Source organism: Pagrus pagrus, assembly GCF_965226575.1.
Source record: "Pagrus pagrus genome assembly, chromosome: 6".
NCBI classification, from domain to species: domain Eukaryota; kingdom Metazoa; phylum Chordata; class Actinopteri; order Spariformes; family Sparidae; genus Pagrus; species Pagrus pagrus.
The window spans coordinates 25,892,143-25,912,233 of record NC_140190.1 but is presented as its reverse complement, the minus strand read 5'-3'; the positions used below and the strand labels follow the sequence as shown (position 1 = coordinate 25,912,233).

Here is a 20,091-nt window from a genome sequence, read left to right as displayed (position 1 = left end):
ATGAGCCTTTTGCAGTGCAAGTAATGCAACATCTTTTTTCTATTGAATTTCTTGCTGTTGCATGAAATGTCCTTTTCTTTGCTGTTAAGTACTTATTTGTAAGTGTAAAAAATGTATTTTTTTAAGTCAAGTCAAAGTGTTTATTGTCATACGCACAGTGAGGGAAACACACGTTTCCCTGTACAACGAAAATGAACGAAAAAGTTAGACAAATATCCAAAATATAAGAATAAGATAAAATACATACAGAATATGTACATATTCTATCATATTCTTCAATCAAGATGAAAGTTGAATGACTTGCTGTTAAATAGAAATGTTACTTTTTGCACTAATGGTTGCCAAGTTGGTAACATTTTAGAAATTAAAGAGAATTCCCAAAGAAACCTCTAAGGATGAGACAAGTTGCCGCGGGCGCCCTCTTAGAAACTATCCTCAGAGCATATGCTTCCTGTTAAACCGGTCATTGCTGTATACTTGGCTCGATGTACCTGGCTGAACTAATCTCCAACAGTGTCTCGTACATACACTTCATGAACAAGTATAACCACAAAAATTCCCAACATTTCTTTCAGACATGCATTGACCTACTTGCAAACACTCATGACACTTACATGTTGTTTTCCACCATAGCTCATCGTAAATGATGTGTTATTGTCTCACTTTTATGTGTTGGTTTTGGACAGCCTGAGCTGTAACCGTATTATTTAGATGCTTTGGGGTCGCTCCACATCACAACAAGTCCAAAGGATTCTCACAGGATCGAACCCAGCAGCCTACAATCTGCAGAGACAGTGCTCAGACCTCAAAATGTACTCTGTGGTTAAAACCCCAACCTCCGCCAGCTATTTTTAGAAGGAAGAATTCACAAATTATGCGTCTTTGGACTTAGATCCATGGCGAGGGATCAGTTTTTTCCAGGAAGATCAACTGAGAGAATTCAACTCGAGCATAATAAAAATCTATTTGTGTAACTCGTGCTTCCTGCTTTGGTTGCACCTTTCAACGGACCATGTGGAGCGACATTTGAGAAATGGATGTTTGTTCCATGATTCAGTTTCCTTCATAGTGTTCAAACCCACCAGAAATTGGCCTGGAACCCATTTTTGGTCCAAACCCGTGTTTAAGAAATGGTAGCTTAAAGAAAGTGGAGGAAGCACAAGACATAAGACAGGCAGTCAGACAGCAGGAGGTTGTTTTATCAGAGCTGACTATCATGCCTTCTTGTACAGTAAGTGTACAGTCGGGGCATGTTTCCCAGGGGAACTTGTTGCTTGTTCCTCAAATGAGATGTCGAGATTTCACAATCACAGACGCATTCTGTAAGACTTCTGCTGCTTTCTAACTCTAAACATTGTCTGTCCTAATCTCCGGTCTATTTTTAGTTTCCTCGTGAAGTTACATAAGAGTCCCACATTAACAAAGGCAGGGGGTCATGAGAGAGGATTGGTGGGGTCGGAGTGGAGGAGCCGGGACATCTTTAATGGTTAGCAGTGGCGACGGCTCTAGAGGGCTCGGTTTTCAGATAAAGAAACGGAGCAGACAAAAGGCCCAGTGAAAAATAGAAGCCCCCACTGTGTGGGACCATGCCACCCTCCAACCTGACATATAAATCTCAGCCGCAGTAATGAGAACTCTGCTGGAAATGTTCCGAAAAAGCGAATCTTTGGAGGTGGAGATGCTATAAACGGCAGGGGATTTACTGATGTTGTTTGGGGGGAGTTATATAAAAGCAAAACCTTCCCTGAGTTGACCCCCTGATCATGTGGTCTAAACAAGTTTTTTGGATGGAGGTGTCGCTTGTGTGCTCAGCCTAAAACTTAAGTTGAGACCATTCACTATAAAATATGGAGTGTCCAGGTGTGAAAAGGGGAGCCAGTGTGGAAGTGCCCTTAAACCTGCATTCTTGCTAATGGCCAGCACTGGTTTCAAAAAGAAGTCAGCTTGTATGTAAGCTAAAAGACTTCACTTGACTTATTTCTAGTTTCGAGTCTTCTTCAATACAACACAATGTTCATTTTGTAAATTATGGCCCGGTTTTTAGTAACATAGATGATAAAGCAGGGTATGCTTCAGGGCATCTTGTGATTGAGTAACTGCCACAGAGAGTCCTATGGTTCTTAGTCAGTCCAATCAGGATATCCTCCCCCGCTCAACCCTCTTGTCCAAATACGGTCACTTCTGGCTCAAAGATGACGATACAAAACTTGAGGCTTCAAAACAGAAGTGGACAAACCAATGGGTGACGTCACGGTGGGTTTAAAGTGGTGTGAACGGAACTGTCTCAACATGTGTGGGATGTACTCCAAGAGGATTATTCTGCCTGACCTTGATGACCCAACCTTTTCTCTGGCATCAACTTGAAGTTTGACAAAGGCATTTTGTGTTTGTTAGTTAAATTTTTCCACGATTTATAGACAAATTGCCACAAAACTTGGTACACACATTCATGGCACCCAGAGAATGAATTATTAGCTCTAAATTCTAATGTTGTTTTCTTTCTTCTTCTTCTTTTCATGTGTGAAACCAAGCGGGGGGAAAAAAATTTAAAGAAAAATCTTTTTTTTGTGTGAAACCAAGTTTTGGTTCAGGGGATTTTTTTTTGTCATGTGTGAAACCTGCCAAAACTTGGTTTCACACATGAAAAAAAAAAACCCTGAAGTTTTTTTCTTTTTCTTTTCATGTGTGAAACTAAGTTTAAAAAATGTTCTGGCAGGTTTCACACAAAAGAAAAGAAAAAATAAAATAAAATAAATTTGCCCGTAACGTCTGGAACACATCTTTTGTTTTCATTGTTTTGTTTGACAGAAATTACATACTGTGTTTAAATTAATCAAATACTTAATGGAACTTGGGGCAGGATCAAGAAATAAGACTCAATAGTGACACGACGGCCGTTGCGGCCGTTAGGGTAACTGCAGCCATCAGCCAAGCCGGCGTGGGAGCGCGCATGTGTAGTGACACACAAGTGCGGCGATTTACCGTTATGGTTGATGCAGTCTGAAGGCACAGGCGAAAGCAAAGACGGCATATTGGGGGACAAAAATATCATTGGATTGCTGTGTGTAAGCGGCTAATGTTACTACACAGACGCAAACAAACCGTTAGCCTGTGGCTACATCCACGTCACCTCCTGGATAACAGGTTGGGCTTTCGGTCCCATAAATAATGGGGCATTTTTCTAACTCTTCGGTTTCAGACTAAAGGACTGTGGAAAATGCCCAGTCTGTAACTATTCAGTGTTACAAAGGGGAGGACGCGCATTCAGCGTCATCTTACGTCACGTCCACAGGACTGCGCGGGAAATTCGGACCACGAATTGCAGTACATTATGCAGCACACAGCTTGTTCAAGGCAATGGAGAGATACGTGGGTGGGCTCATTATTTTTGGTTTTGACCGCTTCATCAACCCATCAGCATTAAAAAACTTAAAATGCATGTTTATTTTTTAAGTCCTGCCCCAAGTTCCTTTAAGTTTGTGACTGAATACCTGCAAAAAAGCAATAATGTGAAAAAACTGTTGTTTGAAAACAGTTGGACTTTAGTTCAATATTTTGTTGTGTGCCTACATTTTCCAAAATGTTTCCAATGATGTTAAAAACCAGAGAAATTCTCAAGTTTATTCATGGTAACTGTGGCTTTTATTTGGTCGCCTATCACATTAACTTCCAGGAGAGTGAGGAAGGGTGTCCGCAAATATGACTAAACATAATGTAAAGAAAACTTTAATACGTTAAAGTTACATCACAGTGAACATTTCTGCCTGAGTCACATCAGACGAGAATTTCATTGGCAATGGACGTTGTTTAACAACGAAGACAAAAAACTCCCATGATACATTGCTGCTCTTTTATTTTGATTTGACTCAGAGACCCCTGGCAGCAGAAATTACATACTGTGTGTTTAGTGGTATAGTGGTGTTACAGTGACCACATTACACAAGATGTCTTGGTATTCTGGTTATAAAAACTCAGGGGTTATAAGGTACATGAGTGTGGTGGCTTTAAACATGGCTATTGGTTCACCAGAGGCTTCGTCAGCCATATTGCATCATGAGATAAGAATTCGTTTAGTTGGTGCCTGCGGCCGTGCCGTGAGGCCTCGCTCAGTATCACAGCAGGGTTGAAGTGAGAGTTTAAAGAGAAAAATATCCTGGTTTGGAAGTGTGGTAGGAAAACACTGGTTTTCTTCTGGAAGATGTCCACGGGGTGACACACTACTTTACGAGGGTCTTTTGAGAATGTCGTAATAGTTCTCACTCCCATCTCTTTTTTTCATGTATATTTTGCCTGGAGACCAGGAAACCTCATTGAATGCTTGTTCTCCTACTTCACATTTTGTGTCTCTCTGCAGGGCCTTTATATCACAGAACATTGCAAGTTGACAAGCAGAGTAAACAAACTTAAGTGTTGCATAAGTTCCCCCTCACAATTTTAACTACTGCCAGTTGAGCTGTACCTCAGCCTTGTTGAGAGCTTGTTGAGAGCTTGTTGGAGAGCTGACGGGTCAATTAGGCCTGAAACACTCACTCACAGATCTGGTATCCAAGGACAGAATCAAGAGGTCTATTTTATATGTAATTAAATCTTTTATATAGAAGGGTAGGTTTTTGATTCCCAGATATATCATTGCTTTGAAACATGTTTCTTTCAATGATGTTTGGCTGATGACACTGATGATCTGTTGAATTTCAGCTGACATTGTTTTATCATCATCTGTGATTTTTAAATAGAGTAGATGTCACTTCTTCTAACGGCAGCCTCGTCTTGTCCCGCAGGTGTTCGACAAATTGAAGGACCACATGCTGATCCCCGTGTGCAACAAGGAGAAGGTCAAAGTGGACGGTGCCCTCACCTGCTGCTCGGTACTCATCAACAAGAAGGCCAACATCTGAGCGCTCACCAGGGGGGTCTGTGAGTGCATGGTGACCAAGCAGAGCCTGTATCTGATCACCAAGGATCCCAAGGTTTAGCAAAACTATCTTTGTACTTAGAGGAAGGGTAGACAAGTTTGTTGTTGCTGAGGGACAAAGAAAATATAAATCAAAGGGAGTCATCTGGTCTCCTTTCCCCCCCAAAACACTCAGACAGGGTTTCTGCAGGTTTCAACAAGTGACATTTTGAGCTTCTTAAGACTACTATGAATTAAATTAAAACCTATTTCACCTTTTTCCCTATCAAAAAATAGGGAGCACATGAAAGAAAATCTGATTCCTGGAATTACTTGCAAAGCAAAAGAACTAATTTACATTCATCGTGAACTTCAGTTAAGACTTGTCCAAACTCTATTGAACATTTAAGGCCTAAAATTCAGATTATTGGATCTTTTAGACTTTGTAAGGACCCGCGGAAACCCTGTCAAATTACATTAACGTCTTAAAAACCTTTTTTGAATTGTTCAATTGACATAAATTACTATTAGTTTTAGGTTCTGTGTCTCTTGATTCAGATGTATTCTAACATTTTTCTATAAAAAGCTGAATACAAGGCAAAAAACAGGCTTACAGGTTAGATAATGGGTCATAAATTCTAACCATGTACTGTTAAGCTGTTTTTTGACAGTATTTTCTTCTTAACAACTAGTCTACAAACTATAAAAATGTAACTCTAATTAATCATAAATCTGACGGGGGAAGATCTGATTCATTGATCGGGGGGAGTCGACCATGTGCCACGTAGAGACCCCCCCCCCCCCTCCTTAAACCTGCAGAGCCCCTACTGCTCGTGTGTGGACCAATCCTCACTTACTGTTCGATGTTTACAACCATTTAGGAGAACCACGCAGAACAACTGAACCAACACAACCAGATGGATCTGTTTGATCATTTTTGTTGCCATTGAAAAGTACTGTCAACATTGCACTGCAGGTCTATGAAGTACACAAGTGACACAGTGAAGAATGTAAACAGTTGGTTTATGCTGTTTACATGCACCATTTTAACTGTGATTTAATTCTGAGTGTTTGGTTATACTGTATAATTCAATCGGGACTCAGTTTGTAATTCGCTTCTCAAGAACTGCATTTTGGAGCAAGATGAGAACATTTCCATGTCACACATTTAAATACTGCCAGATAGCAGTATTTAAGTATTTAAATGTGTTTGTGAAAGGGACAATTCACCCCAAAATCCAAAAATATGTATTTTTTCTCATCTAGATTGTTTTGGTAAGAGTTCCTGAGCTTTGGAGAAATCAGCCATAGACAAAATTGCCAAAACATTACATTTGAAAAACAGCAGTTTATCTTCTAAGAAATCATGACCCAGTTACTCAAGATAACCCACAGACCGTGATGTCAGCATTGTCTTTTACATTTAATTCCATACAGACTGACGCATGCATCTACTCAGGGGCGAGAGGCTCGTGCTCATGACAGCGCAGGATTTGATCATAGATGGCATCCTCTTCAGCTCAGCTGTAACGTTAGCTAGCTTAGTTATCTAGAGTCTCGTCCATGAGTAGATCCTCCTGCGCTGTGATAGATAATAGTTCCTGAAACTGCTCGCAACAAGGTCTGTGGATTTCCTGAAAAGAGACATTGCTGTTGATTATATTTCGGCACAAGTGGAATCTAATTCCATAATGGCAGAGAGAAGGCGGCAGTCTCTACAGGTGATATCTTCAAAAATGTCGGTGACTTACACCAAAACAATCTAGTAAGATACAAAGTAAAAAAAACCTTGAGGTAAGAGAAATATTAATAATTATTTCTGATTGTGTGGTGAACGGTCCCTTTAAATTCCTGCTGTTTCTTACATTTGGTGCTGAGAACATACGTAGTTTCAAAACCACTGACACACGATAGCCATGTATCTGACTTTAGGTTGTTTGCTTTCTCAGTACAGCTCCTGAAAGGTTTTATGGAGATATACACTTTAGGTACGATCACAGTGTCATGATTTCTTTTTGTGGTTTTTAAGTCCTGCCATCGAGACCTGAGGTGCTCTTACTTTTCACTGTTTCCCTATTGCTCACTAACTATTTACTACTGAATCACAGACCACTGGAGACGATTTCTGACTAATCTCAATAATTGCCACCAGCCAGAGACGCTAACAGTAGCTTGTTAATTTATTCCAAAAGGACCATTTTGTTTAAGCAAATTAGCATCCCTCCTGGTAAGCCTTTGTTTAGATCCGTGTGGGGATGCAAATGTATTCATCTGTGCCAGCCCTACAGACGAGATAATCCTTTATACAGAAGACAGATAAAAGCTGCTTGTGTGGGAAATATGTTTTCATTATTCTAGGATGAACTAAGCTCTCATTTATTCCAACATAACACCTCTTTTCATTTCAATATACAATGCCTGTGTGGAAAACCAATGTTGTCACTCCTGCTGAATGATTGTGAAGGCACTGTAGTTTTCTCACACCATTGGTTCTGCCTGTGTTGTTCATTACACTGCTTCTTTTTCTTTTTTTTCCCTGCCTGGCAGTTTTTGCTCAAACTGACTAAGAGCGTGCTGTGAAGCTGATGTCTGTTCCACTAAATCCAATAGCAGCAAATGTGACTGCGCTGAGAGAGTTTGCACTCAGCATGCAGAACAAGCTAACGGCCCCTGTTTGGTGCGTTTCCATGTGTGTTCACAATGGTAGCAGCCAGCAGGAGTTCAGAGGATGTTGATGAGCTCTGTTCTGGTGGCCTTACCTCTGCTGTTGCCGACTTCCATCTTTTAGGCCTGTAGACTTGTAAATGTTCATGTGCACTGTACATCCACTATATACCGTATACATTAAAACCTATTACATCTGAAACCATGTTGTTTCTCAATGTGATCGTAAGTGAAAGTTGAGGAAATGACATCAGGAGGTGATTCAGCCTCCCTCCATAGACGTTTGTGCATGGGCAAGCGGGCAGTGATGATGAAACATGGAAAGAATTCCTGTTGGGAGGAGAGGCTTGTACACCAGTAAACACTGACTCTCTTAAACTTTCTCTGTCGTTCTCTTGACTGTCTCACTCTCGGCACTCACTTTCTCCCACCCTCTGCTATTGCCTCATAGACTATCTGGGCTAATTTATGGCCATGATATCATACAGTCTGGCGAACCCTGTAGATGTGATGGCCTCCCGTTAAAAGTGTGACACTAGTAGTATATTTTACAAAAGGGGACTGGCTGGGTGCAGGGTGATAGCGTAGTTGCAAATGCATCCAGCTCTGATTCTCACAGTTAGTCCAGAAGGCTGAGCCAGGCAGGACCTGTCACACTGATTAGTACAATGTCAAACACTGGATTTTAGGAAAGTAAAGCCATCTGAAATCACTCCAAATCACCTCTTGGTTGTTCAGCTGTGGGGCACCATAACCTTTTCCTATCACTGATTTAAAATCTGAATAATCTTTAGTACATGTTTGGCTCTTGGCTGTCAAAGTTGGATGTGAGTAACAGCTCCTGAAGAAGTGTGCCGACCTTGTTGAACTCTTATTTAGCCTCGTACTAATCCCCTCACTCACCCCAGTAGTCACTGATGTTGTGTTTCCAGCTCAGGTCTCCTGGTTTTCATACAAGTTGTGAGTAATAATCTGACTCATCTTAATTGAGCCTTTCATGTACTTTGTGTAATAAATTAACATCTGACATTCAACTGTGTTGAACTGTGCTTCTTTTAAAAGAATCAGGTTTAAACTAACCTTCACATCTGGTGATTAGCTTGAAGGAGCTTTAATAGATCATGAGGCTTCATCAGGTGAGATAAAATACAAACCTGAATCTGAGCCAAAATCTTAACTTTTCAGTGGTGTATAATGATTAGTGATGTCTCAGTGAGCACAGAGACTTCCTGTTGTTCTCTGCTACCACCTAGTGACACCACACATTTAAGACATTAAAAAAAGGTCTATTTAAGTCAGTCAAAAATGCTTGAGAGTCTCATATGTTATAGTTGACCTCACAAGAAATGCAACTGGTAGAAAAACAACTTTTCAGTGTTTATTGACAAAAATACAAACCTTCGAGTTATAATGTAATACATGATGAACTAAGCCTAGAAAGGTGGGAAGTGGTTTTGGTTACATGTCACTTCCATGTCGACCCCCTCAACCTGAGAGGGATTCTAACACATCAAAAAATCCACAAGAAATATGTACGATACAAATGTGTATATAACAAACAATGTGAGGGCAAAGGAGGAGATCTGAAAAACACCATTCCAGTGGTATTTCAGATGCTGATCATTTAAAACAGGAAGAAAATATACATGAATAAATGAGAGAAAGTTACATTCAAATGCTTAATAAAAAATGTACAAACTTAAACTGACACCTCGTTTAATAGTCCAAATCCCTCATGGCACCTTTTTTTCCCCCAAGTTACCAAACAGTACTCTGAAAAGCAGGTCCACACAATACAGCAATCTCTACCACCAACGCCACTGAGAGGGGTCTGTCATAAAGTATCTTGTGATCTACTGTTCCCTCTAGTGGCCAAACAAAGACACAACAGTAGACAAACTGACAGCCCTGATGTGTGGGAAACTTCACACAATTACGAATAAAAAAAAAAAAAGAAGTAACAGGTAAAATAATATTCCTAAATAGCTTAACCAGCATTTGACTAAAAAACTTGAACTGTCTTACAAGCGTGACATGATGAGAGGATGCCATGATTAAAACTGAATCTGGATCTTCAGCCTCTCCCCTTCTCTTCCTCTCCATAGTTTACTCTGTGTGTGCGTGGCCTGTCCTTTTTAATCTCTATGGTGGAGAGGAGCTGGTGTGGCTCAGATCCTACTGAGTGGACGACACCTGAAGCTACTCACTTGGGTCCATTATCTTCACTTATGACAGAATGTAGATTATCAAACGTAAGTGTAACCATGTGTGCTATAATTATCGTTGTGAAGCTATACTTTACACATGCATGTCTGTCTATCCTGGGGGAGGGATACCTCATCTTGCTCTTCCTGAGGTTTCTCCCATTTCTTTGCCCAGCTCCAACTGTACTTTGTCCTCATTTGAATCAAGAATCTTGGGACAACAGCTGTTATATGCTTCACAGATTGTAAAGCCCATTGAGGCAAATTATGATTTGTGATATAGGACTATATATTTAGAAATGACTAAACTAGCTCCTGTTACACTGCAGCTACATGGTACAGTAACACACCTTTGCTTAAGTCACAGGGTGCATTAATCCTCAAAAGCCTTTTCCACTGCCGGAGCTACTGGAAGGTCAATTTACAATGAGTTCTTATGTCAATGAGAGAGTCATAGTATATTCATCAACCTGCACCAGTGGAAACAAAGTTTGCTAGTTATACCGTACATTTAGCTGCAGTACAGGGTAAGTTAGTATAGAGGTTCCCGGGTACCCTCGCAGCAATGACCTTGCAGTGGACTCCGTCTGCAGGCTCAGCCAGAGGCAAGTAGGAATGGTTGAGAAAGTCAGTGCCTAGACCTGGTTTGGTACAGACTGAGCCATCAGTGCAGGAGGAGTTACATGTTTGGAAGAGCTCATTCTTCACTGCTGGGGCTTCTTTCTCATACACACTTGTCTCATACTCGACAACATACTTGTTTCCTTTTGGGCAAAGAATGACACTGTCCTTGTTGAGAGTCACATAGTCTGGAAAGACTGCCGTCCCAGGACTTCCATCTACCTGCTCTCTGCATAAGAAGCTTCCCTCTGGTGACAGGAGCTGGGTGGATTCCTCTAAGGGCTTCCCCAATCCTGAAACCTCATCTTCAGACATTATCTCCACCAGAGACGGGATGGTTTCTTCAGAGCACTGCTTTGCTATTAGTGGAGGGTTCTGTTGAGTAACACAAAGTAATTAATTTTAACACTTTGGGACACTGACATGCTTTTAAAAGTACTGAAATTGACTGAATTAGATTTTATTAACTTGGTTGAATCGCTCACAATTTGTGTTGTGTGTAATGCTGCATGCATCATGTATTATATCAAATTATTTACCCATTTCTGCCCGTTGATCTCAGTCATATAGGCTTGTAGGACTTTTTCAAGGTTGGGCACCGGTGGCCAAATATACAGCTTGAACTTCCTGGGTAACAAACACACAATAACAGAAATGAAAATAGTCTTCAAACTACAAGGTCAAGAAAGTCATTGAAATAACTGGTTTAATGTGTTGGACACTTCGTAGAGTAGTTAGTGATTTTACAATATGAAATGTCAGAAACATGATTGTGTAACAATTGAAGTGTTTATACAGTACAGGAAGGTTTTTCATGTTTGGAATTCTTTTTATCATTTCTCTAAGTATTCCTGAGAAGTGGTCCATTACCATCTGTTCGAACATGGTCTTACCTGAGATGTGTTTGAAACAAGGTGATGAGGAAGCTCGCAGTTATCAGCATCGCAACAGCGATAACGGACAGCAGCAGCAATTTGTCTGTGAAGGTTATTTATATTATTAGGGTCTGAATGGTGTCCAGTCATTACTTTAATTAAATAAAATTGATGAGTGCATTACATGGGTCTATCATGTTTATACTTCAACAGATCGAGTCAAAGCAGTGCATCTCAAACACCTATAACTATAGGGATTACTAATTAAATAAATGTTTTGTATCGTGACTTTTGTCATCTCAATGTGAGCTTACCTCCATCAGTGGGAGCGTCACCAGTAAGCACATCTGACCAGTCACTCCAGTAGCCTGAGTAAGTGGACCCCATAGGTTTAGCTCTGATCTTAACTCTGTACTTGCTACCTGCTGGAACCTGCAGGCATGTGTCAGTCTGAGGACCGTTCAGACTTACACACTGGGGACAGAAAAGGTTGATTTGACATTCAAGGTTAGGCACATTAAACAGACATCCTTGTAGTGATGTACTTGTTTGCATTAGATTTTTGCATTTCCCTCGATATATTATGTTTTGAAATAAATGTTTTCTATTCCCTGAGAACTGTCGCATTTGCATTTTTTTTTTTGTATATCATCAAGTTTTGAACATTAAATTCTCTTACAATGTCCAGTCTTAAAACAATATAATGGACCAGCTTGCTGATTCCTAACTGATTACTGTTTGTAGAATTGAAAATTATTTGGTGCCATCTGGTGGTAATATCAAGAATGACACTGTGGGGTCGCATCCTACAGTTGTCTCAGAAAATAAAAGTTATGCCATCAGAATAATTCCAAATGTACTAAATGTCCTATGCTCAGGATTTTAAGTACACTCATACAAAACATGTTGCAAGGGAATCTGAAAGGCGTGTGGGGAGCCAAAAGGAATTAGAAAGACTTGCAAAAAGTTTCATGAACATGAACACAAATCAATACAAGAAAAAGTATTTCACAAAGAATTGTAGGGTCTCTTAACAATCAAAAAACAAAGACAAAAAATATAAAAACATGAAATTGTGGTCGTGAATTACATCTTACCATCCACTGCCCCGCCCCTCTGGTCTGGTAGCGCACTTCATACTGCAGATGAGCTGACAGAGATGGAAGAGGAGCTTCCCATTTCAAGCACAGCTTTTTGTTCTTAAAAGCTTCTCTCAGATGGCTTGGTGGGGAAGGTTTGACTAAAAATAAAAAGCAGACATTACCTTTTTCTCAAAATGCAGTCTGCTGCAAATAATGTATGTAAGCTAGAGAGCTTAAATACCCAGATCTAGCCAGTAGCTGTCTAGGTGAGCTGCTGCATGTAGAGGGTCTTGGCCCTGACTCGTGAAGGTCTGGTAAATATTACAGTTTCTCCTTTTGAAGCAATTCTGAAGCATATTTGACTATAACTGTAATTCCAGTGCTTAGAGGACAGTTTTTCAACCTCTTTCTCTTAGTACTCTTTAACCAATAGAACAGATAGAGATTAAAACAATACACATAGCACATCCAAGAGGAAAAAGAAAGCAGGAACAGAAACCACTCACTGCTTTTGCTGGGAGTGAACACTTGAGTATAGAAGGTTCTGCTGAGTGGAGCTGGAGCGTTGCTGAGCTTGACCTTGACTTTTCTGGACCCATCCGCACGGAAACTGCACAGGTTAGTCAAGTTCCTGTCAGCGAGACACTCCGTCCAATCTGTCCAGCCCAAAACTTCACTGTAAAGGTTATGATATCATTTCAAATCACAGCCACACTGAACGTCACTTGTGTTTTTAGTGGGTATAACCCAAAGAACTTTACATGCTGTTACATTATCGTAGAAAAATCTGAGGACTTTTACCAATCAAGGATGAAATGTAGTAGGCAATTTACCTGAGATTCATCTTGTAGAACAGTTTGTACTCATTCTCTTCACCATATCTGCTCCCATTCCACTGACAGGTGATATTTTGCAGGTAAGATGTGTAACACATTAGTGAAATATCATCTGGAAAAGAGGGGGGAAAACCTAATTCAAGAGGTCACGGGGTGAGATGTTGTGCTATATGGATAAAATTGTCCTCACCCGAAAATATTGCATCCACTCAGACATTCACACTCTTTTCTCATCTGGACACACACCTACACCTTGGGGAACCACAGCTCTTACAGGGTGTGACCAGCTGCTCCAAAATCGTACGCTTGACACCGCAGATTTGACAGTGACCTGGACCTCAACCTCCTCCCCTGGTACCAGAGAGTCGAGTATGTCGCCCTCCTTTGCCTGTAGAAATCACAAACATCGTAGGTTTTACAATGTTATTCAATGTTACCCACTGTAATTACTAATAGAGACCTGCATGTGAAAAAAAGGTAATCAATGACACTCAATGAACAAAAAACACCAAAAATATAGACTACAAAGTACTCAGCTCAATAAACACATTTGTACATGTAGAAAAAAAACCCCATAAACAAATCATGAGTCATACATATGACTGTCTAAAAAAGGTTCATGCTTAACCTTCATATGACAATCATTTGACATAAAAAAGAAAAGCTCTTTATTTTTATTCACCAACAGTCAGTTTATAGAAGTCAAATAACTCTTTTATTTTACTTTCACTTTTGTTTTCTTATGTAAGAAGCAGTAGTAGTATAATGGACCAAAGCCCATCATACAAACTTGAATGCCGACTATACGATACATGAATGAAAATAACGGTCTTGATGCTTGTGTGTACAGTATGTGTACCTCTTTTGTCTTCTCTCCCAGCGTCTTGGAGGAGTATCGAATCCTATACATCACATTATTTTTCTGGTATTTGGAGATATTTGATTGCCAAAAAACCTTCAGCTGTCCCGCTTTGCCAGTGTGGTGTAAAGATACATTGAAGAGGGGATTCAGCAGAACTAGAAAAAAATAAAGAAGAAGAACACATTACAGGATTCATTGTTAAAAATTATTCTTTTTTTTTAAGGCAACAGGTTTGGAGGCCTGCCACCTTTATGATACATAACCTTATTGACAGGAGATCCCAGCAAATACCCCAATATATACTTAAGTCCTCCATCAAGACTCCACCTAAGGGTATTCACAATCTGCTTGTTATGCTGGCTGCTTTTCATTTAGCTAGTATGCCTCTTCCCTTGCATTTTTTCCTTTGGTCTTTGGATGCAAGGATGGAAAAATAATGAGAATAAATAATAGTAATAATTTGTATTACAAAAAAAAAAAACTGAACAGGTATGAGCCTGCAATTAAAACATCTTAGCGTACTTGAAATGTAACCTGTAACTGTTTTTTGAAGGGTTACAGGTACAGTTTCAGGCAAAAGCTGGGCATAGCTTGGACCCCATTTATTTTCCTAAATGGTGCTCTTAGACAGAAGACACACAATAGCAAGCATCCTAAAAGTGCTTCATAATTCATTCATCATTCAAATTATACACACAACTGTGAATAGGGGAGATGGAGAGGAACCTTCAGGGCAGAAGAAGTCTCCTCTCATGATACAAGACAATAACACAAAGGGAAAGAAGACCTGGACCTCGTCAACCTTCATTACACCTACAGTTTAGTCATTATCTCACAGTAAAATCCACCACCAGAGGAGTTGGTGCATGCAACATGATAAAATTGTGAGAAGCAGCCTAACTGAGTATTACATAGTTCTCATATTTGAGGCAGGGTCAAGCCCAAAGACATTCAACTAGCAATCTGGAAGCCACTTGTCAATGCTACACTTTTTCTCAGGGATGGGATGTGAAGCTACAAGGAGTAGAGGCTGAGATACACACACAAATGGATTTGTGAAAAGAAATGTCTTACGTAATTCATCCATAGAGACAGTCCGATTGTAGAGGCTGGTGTTGGTGTTGTGCTCGACCACTTTAAGGTATGTATCCACATAAAAGTAAAAGTCAAATGAGCAGATGTGGAGAAAAGTTCCTTCTTCTGTTCTCTGAACAGACATTTCGCACATGTTCCATCTGGGCAGTGACAAACACAACAAACATTTTAGTATATATATTAATCCATCAATCAAACGTTATTTTGACAAGATCTTTCACAGGGGTAAGAACAGTTCACAGTGCTGTACACTGACCAATAAAACTAATGGAGGAAGTTAAAATATGTCTCAGATTTAAAAAAAAATTTATAGAAAAAACAGAAAAGTATGGACAGAAAAATAAAGGGTTTGGTCAATTTTGGTTTTAACATTGGTTTCACTGGGAACTATAGTCTTGTGGAGTATAGACAGGGAGTATACAAGAAGATAAAATACTAATAGTAGAGTAGCATCTCAATAAATGTTCTGTGTATAACATACTCTTTAACCTTGTAGAACAAATCATAGGTCCCGTTGTCTGCAGTCTCAAAGAAGCAGATGCTTTTCCGTTGTGCCCGAGTGAAACATTTAGGATTCTGCTCATCCTTTAAGATCAGAACATCTGCTCCAGAAATGACAAACAAAACACATGAGCACGAAATGACAAACATTACACAGGCTATCCTGGGGCCTGTTTCAAAAAGCAGGTTTAACAAACTCTGAGTTTCACACTGAACTCTGAGTTGACTAAGCCTGAGATGAGAAACCTGAGAGTTGAGAACAGCTAATCAGAATTGGTTCAATCAATTCTGACTCGTCAACAGAGCTCTGATATTACAATTCACTATGGCAACAAGCCAATAAAAGGCAGAGCCCCCATTTTAATCTAGTGGATATAGAGATATTAATGCACGTGTATGCTGACTGTGGACATTTATCTTTAAAACAAAGAGCCTTTCAGGAAGATTTCACAATTTAGTTTAGTTCCGTGTTATCCATCAATGAATTGTTACTTCTCTTTCTGGAACTGAAAACCCAGAAGTTCCCACATCTCAGGCTTTATTAACTCTGGTAAATAGTTTTCACTAAACCAGGGCCCTGGAATAAAACATGTCCCCCAAAGTTTGTTTTTTTTACTTGTAAAAGCAAGATATTAACTAACAGGATATCATATCATGGCAACAAGTTAGTGCCTTAAAGTAAAACCTTCATGTGGTGCAAAAAACTGTTGCCAATTCAGTACCAGGAGAAGTGCTAAAGATCTTTGTGGTAAGGTGTATCTTTCTCTCATGAGATAATAGCTTTTTAGCAACACAGAATTTTCTTCCCACATCTTGTTTGCACATAACTATATTTTCCCCTTGATGTAGTTGGTGGTTGCTGCAAGATAAGAACTTCTACCTACAACTCATTACGTTTTTTCACAAGACTTAAAAAACATGTTTTGGGAAATTAGAGGCTCTGTGTCATGTAGTTAACGGGCAAGATTTTCAGTGGAAATAAACATAACAATAAAAAAGGCTTTGTTAATTGGAATGAATTAAAATGAATTCAAAATGTACTGCAATTATATATATATATATATATATATATATATATATATATATATATATATATAAATAGGATAAAATAAAGGCCTACCTTCCCTTGACAGATGATCAGCAGTCCAATCCTCGCAATGTATCCAAAGCACAAATCCTGCCTGTATCCACAAGCTGATAAGGAGTATCTCAAACCTGGAGGGAAATGTCATGGTGCATTTGTGGTGGCGTTATTATGAGGAATTATGTCTCCAAAACCACCATGGCACTCAAACTAACGCAACGCATACTTGTGTATGTACATTGTGTGTGCGTGTTATCTCTTACACATGTTCAGAGTGGGCATGAGTGGGTAGGGCTGAGCAGTTTTGAGGGGGGTTGGCCCAAAGTAGAGCAGGAAGCGTGTCTTGTGTACAGTGGAGGTAAATACCAACAAAAAAAGGCAGTTTGGGAGGAGTGACTGGTGGTAAACTTAGTAAATGATGAACATTTCCATAGTTTAGTCAACAGTTAGACATTATAACTAATTGGAGATGTTGCTACTCATGGAAATAGTAAATGTATGAGTGCATCATTTGACTTGGTTTGCAGTTTTTGCCTTATTATGAATACATTAAAAAATTTTAAAGCAAAGCATTTTAATCAAGGGTGTGTAGACTAATCACTGACTGTTTTATGAGCTCATCAAGGACTTCAGGATATCTAGAAGTAAAGACCACTCGGAGGTGATGTGGGGCTTTACAAATGTCAAATTCCACACTCACCAGAGTCTTTCTCAGTCTCCTACCTGGTGAGGAACACACATGTTTTACCATCTAAGGAGACTGAAAAACAGTTAACTTGCATCACCAGCCTCTGCTGATTTTCTCTGCATATTTACCACATCCTGGTGTAGTGCAACAGCAGGGTCCTCCAGTATGGTCCTATTAATCAAACATAGCTCAACAGTAATCCAGATTTTCATGACGTTACTCTAATCAAACAATCCTCATCCTCTAGCTCACTTTGTTCTTTAAATACTTACAGAAGGATTGGAGTTGAAGAGTAAATGAACAGCACACTGTAAAATAAAGGCAACATGACTGGAAACTGTAATTAGACAACACCATCCCTTACCTGTCTCAACTTTAACAAATCACTTAATTTCTGAGTTTCTCGTAAATTGTGATGAACATCTTTCACTTTCTTTTTATATACTAATCAGCAGATTAATCAATACTTCACTCATACATTTAAATGCTCTAATCTAAAAGTATAACTTCATCATCATTTATCTGTGTAAAAAGATCCATTTGCATCTCAAAATGGCAGCTTAACTTACAGAGTGTTGACCTTGAAAAGTCTATAGACACCTGCACTTCAGGACTCTGACAACAGCTGTGAATCAATCTCTAGCTATCTCTGAAGAACTGACGAAACTTGTGAAATCACTTACTTTCAATTCCAGGGGCCAGTTCTGCTGCTGACTGAACAGACCCTGCAATGTGCTCAGGACTGCACAACATATCATTGGGTCTAAACCACCAGGAAATGCAGACAAACCTCAGCATTACCAAAGGTCCAACCAACCTCAGCCACTTCCCCTCCACGTGGCTGAAATGAAATGCCCACTCATCTATTACAAAAAACACATTGATGACCACCCTAAAACAGCTTGTACCTGCATCTTCCCCTCTTACACCAGCAGTGGTGGTCCAAGCTTGCATGGCAGCCCGGGCAAACGTCACCTTCATCGCCTCAGGTAGTTTTTGATAATTATAAAAGTACAGTATCAGTAACCACCTGATAAGTGCAGAAGTCTCTCTCTCTCCACCTTCACTGTTACACATCTCTTTGTTACATCAGTCTCCTCTTGGTTGTATAAGCTTATACAATTTTATGCAAAATGTAAAATTTCCTCATCCTCTTAGTTGAGCTGAAACAATTCAGTGATTTGTTGATAAATAGAAAATTGATGGTTACCATTTCTACAATTGTTTAAATGTTGAGTCAGATTCAAAAAAATTGCTTGTTTATGTTGATATTTGATCATTTTCCCAATGATAAATAACTGTTTGGTTTTGGACTGTTGGTGGCAAACAAGCTTGAGGATGCCACCTTGAACCACAACTGTCAGGTTAATCGTTAATTACAATAATTGTATATAATCGCACTTGCAGCCCCATCCTCATCTCTGCTCTTAAATTGTAGTAATACAATAAAAAGAGCCGTATTGAATGGTTTGGGGATCAGATCAGATCTGATTCACAATGTTACTATGAGGACCTTTGTATCCACATATATTTGAGAACGTGAGCCCAATTTTTTAAAGAGTGTTCAAATTTCACACCGTGCCCTATTTACAGGGTGATTTAAAGATGTAATATGTGCCACTACAATATCCAATTTAATATTTTACTTCTACTGTAAACCAGAGAGAGACTCAAGCAGTAATACATTCGATCAAAGGTGGGTTTTCTTTGATTCGGATTGTTCTCATGCTCAGAAACCAATTACTACATTTGTACATTAAAAACGAAACCCGTGAAAAAGACACCTAAGTACTGAGAAAACATTTCTCTGCAGATGGGTGCTGACCACAGACTGATATCAGCTCTACCAATGCAGTGACACATAGCACCCTGTGATTGATGAAGCTATTCGGAAAATTGAACACAAAATTACCTAAAGGGTTTTTCTGGCTTTCTGGTTTTGAGAAAGTCTCAAACAAAATACTTACCTAGCCAAACAGCCTTAACTGGCCTTGCAAACAAGGCTACTGAAAAATTATTCTCTGAAACACTGTTGTCGGGGAGAGAGATAAAGAGATTTAAACATTTCCTGATGAGGTGAGTCCGACCTGATTGTGGTACATCTCTCAGCCAACTTGCACAACAAATATCAGAGGTGTTTCGTAGGTTAATAAACCAGGGAAGCTCACTGGATACCACTAGTGATTATTCATTAGACTGTACAAGAGACATAGTTGAGTTTGCAAGTTAAAAACAAGGATGCATCTCCTAGTCATGATCAACAGGGCTACAAGTAGCTAGGTTGACAGTTTAAGATAAGATCTGTAGCAGGGAAGTCGGCTGTTTACTTTGTTTACTGCTCAGATTGAGTAACTTCATATATAATATAATTAAAGTTGAAAGTAGGGTTATTTTTGAACACAGCCTTATATGTTTCATATTCTTTCGACCTGTCATCTTCCATAGGCATAGAGCGGTGACCTTAAGCTAAAGTTAGCCAGCTATAACAGTTAGCTTAGCTGTTTCTGCTAGCCACAACTCAAAAAACACACCAGCTAACCTAAGCTAGCCTGAGGTAGTTGTACTACTCAAAATTAGTTAGGGATATCGGGATATGTGTGCATATATCTATGCATGGATATGCAATAAAAGTCTAATGAAAATGTGTCTCATTATTTTGGGGGACCAAAAATATTCACAAGACAAAAT

General features: G+C 39.5%; 2 protein-coding genes across 4 annotated transcripts in view; one reads left to right on the top strand and one right to left on the bottom strand.

Moving 5' to 3' along the window:
* The window catches only part of ddah1 (dimethylarginine dimethylaminohydrolase 1), a 92,177-nt gene extending 83,588 nt beyond the window's left edge, over window positions 1–8,589 (top strand). For all 3 annotated transcript variants that reach the window (XM_084355681.1, XM_084355682.1, XM_084355680.1), the window contains one exon: window positions 4,779–8,589. In XM_084355681.1, the coding sequence (XP_084211807.1) occupies window positions 4,779–4,895 (117 nt within the window). In that variant the 3' untranslated portion in view covers window positions 4,896–8,589. The remainder of the gene's footprint in view (window positions 1–4,778) is intronic.
* A 399-nt stretch (window positions 8,590–8,988) lies between these two features.
* On the bottom strand, window positions 8,989–16,965 carry mpl (MPL proto-oncogene, thrombopoietin receptor). Its single transcript, XM_084354668.1, has 12 exons — window positions 16,752–16,965; window positions 15,612–15,732; window positions 15,110–15,270; window positions 14,033–14,190; window positions 13,420–13,561; window positions 13,171–13,285; window positions 12,844–13,013; window positions 12,353–12,495; window positions 11,570–11,729; window positions 11,274–11,358; window positions 10,920–11,007; window positions 8,989–10,755 (listed from the first exon to the last, which is right to left on the bottom strand). Exons 1-12 carry the CDS (start codon window positions 16,861–16,863, stop codon window positions 10,258–10,260), a joined length of 1,953 nt encoding a protein of 650 aa, XP_084210794.1. The 5' UTR covers window positions 16,864–16,965; the 3' UTR covers window positions 8,989–10,257.
* Between the last annotated feature and the right edge of the window lie 3,126 nt (window positions 16,966–20,091).

Bases quoted from the DNA above. Each gene is read 5' to 3' on its own strand.
- mpl (XM_084354668.1), bottom strand. From the start codon at position 16,863: ATGACATTTCCCTCCAGGTTTGAGATACTCCTTATCAGCTTGTGGATA. The intron at 13,014-13,170 runs GTAAATTGCCTA...TAACCTTTACAG, and splicing joins TTCTACAAGATGAATCTCAG to TGAAGTTTTGGGCTGGACAG. The intron at 10,756-10,919 runs GTAAATAATTTG...GTTACTCAACAG, and splicing joins AGATCAACGGGCAGAAATGG to AACCCTCCACTAATAGCAAA.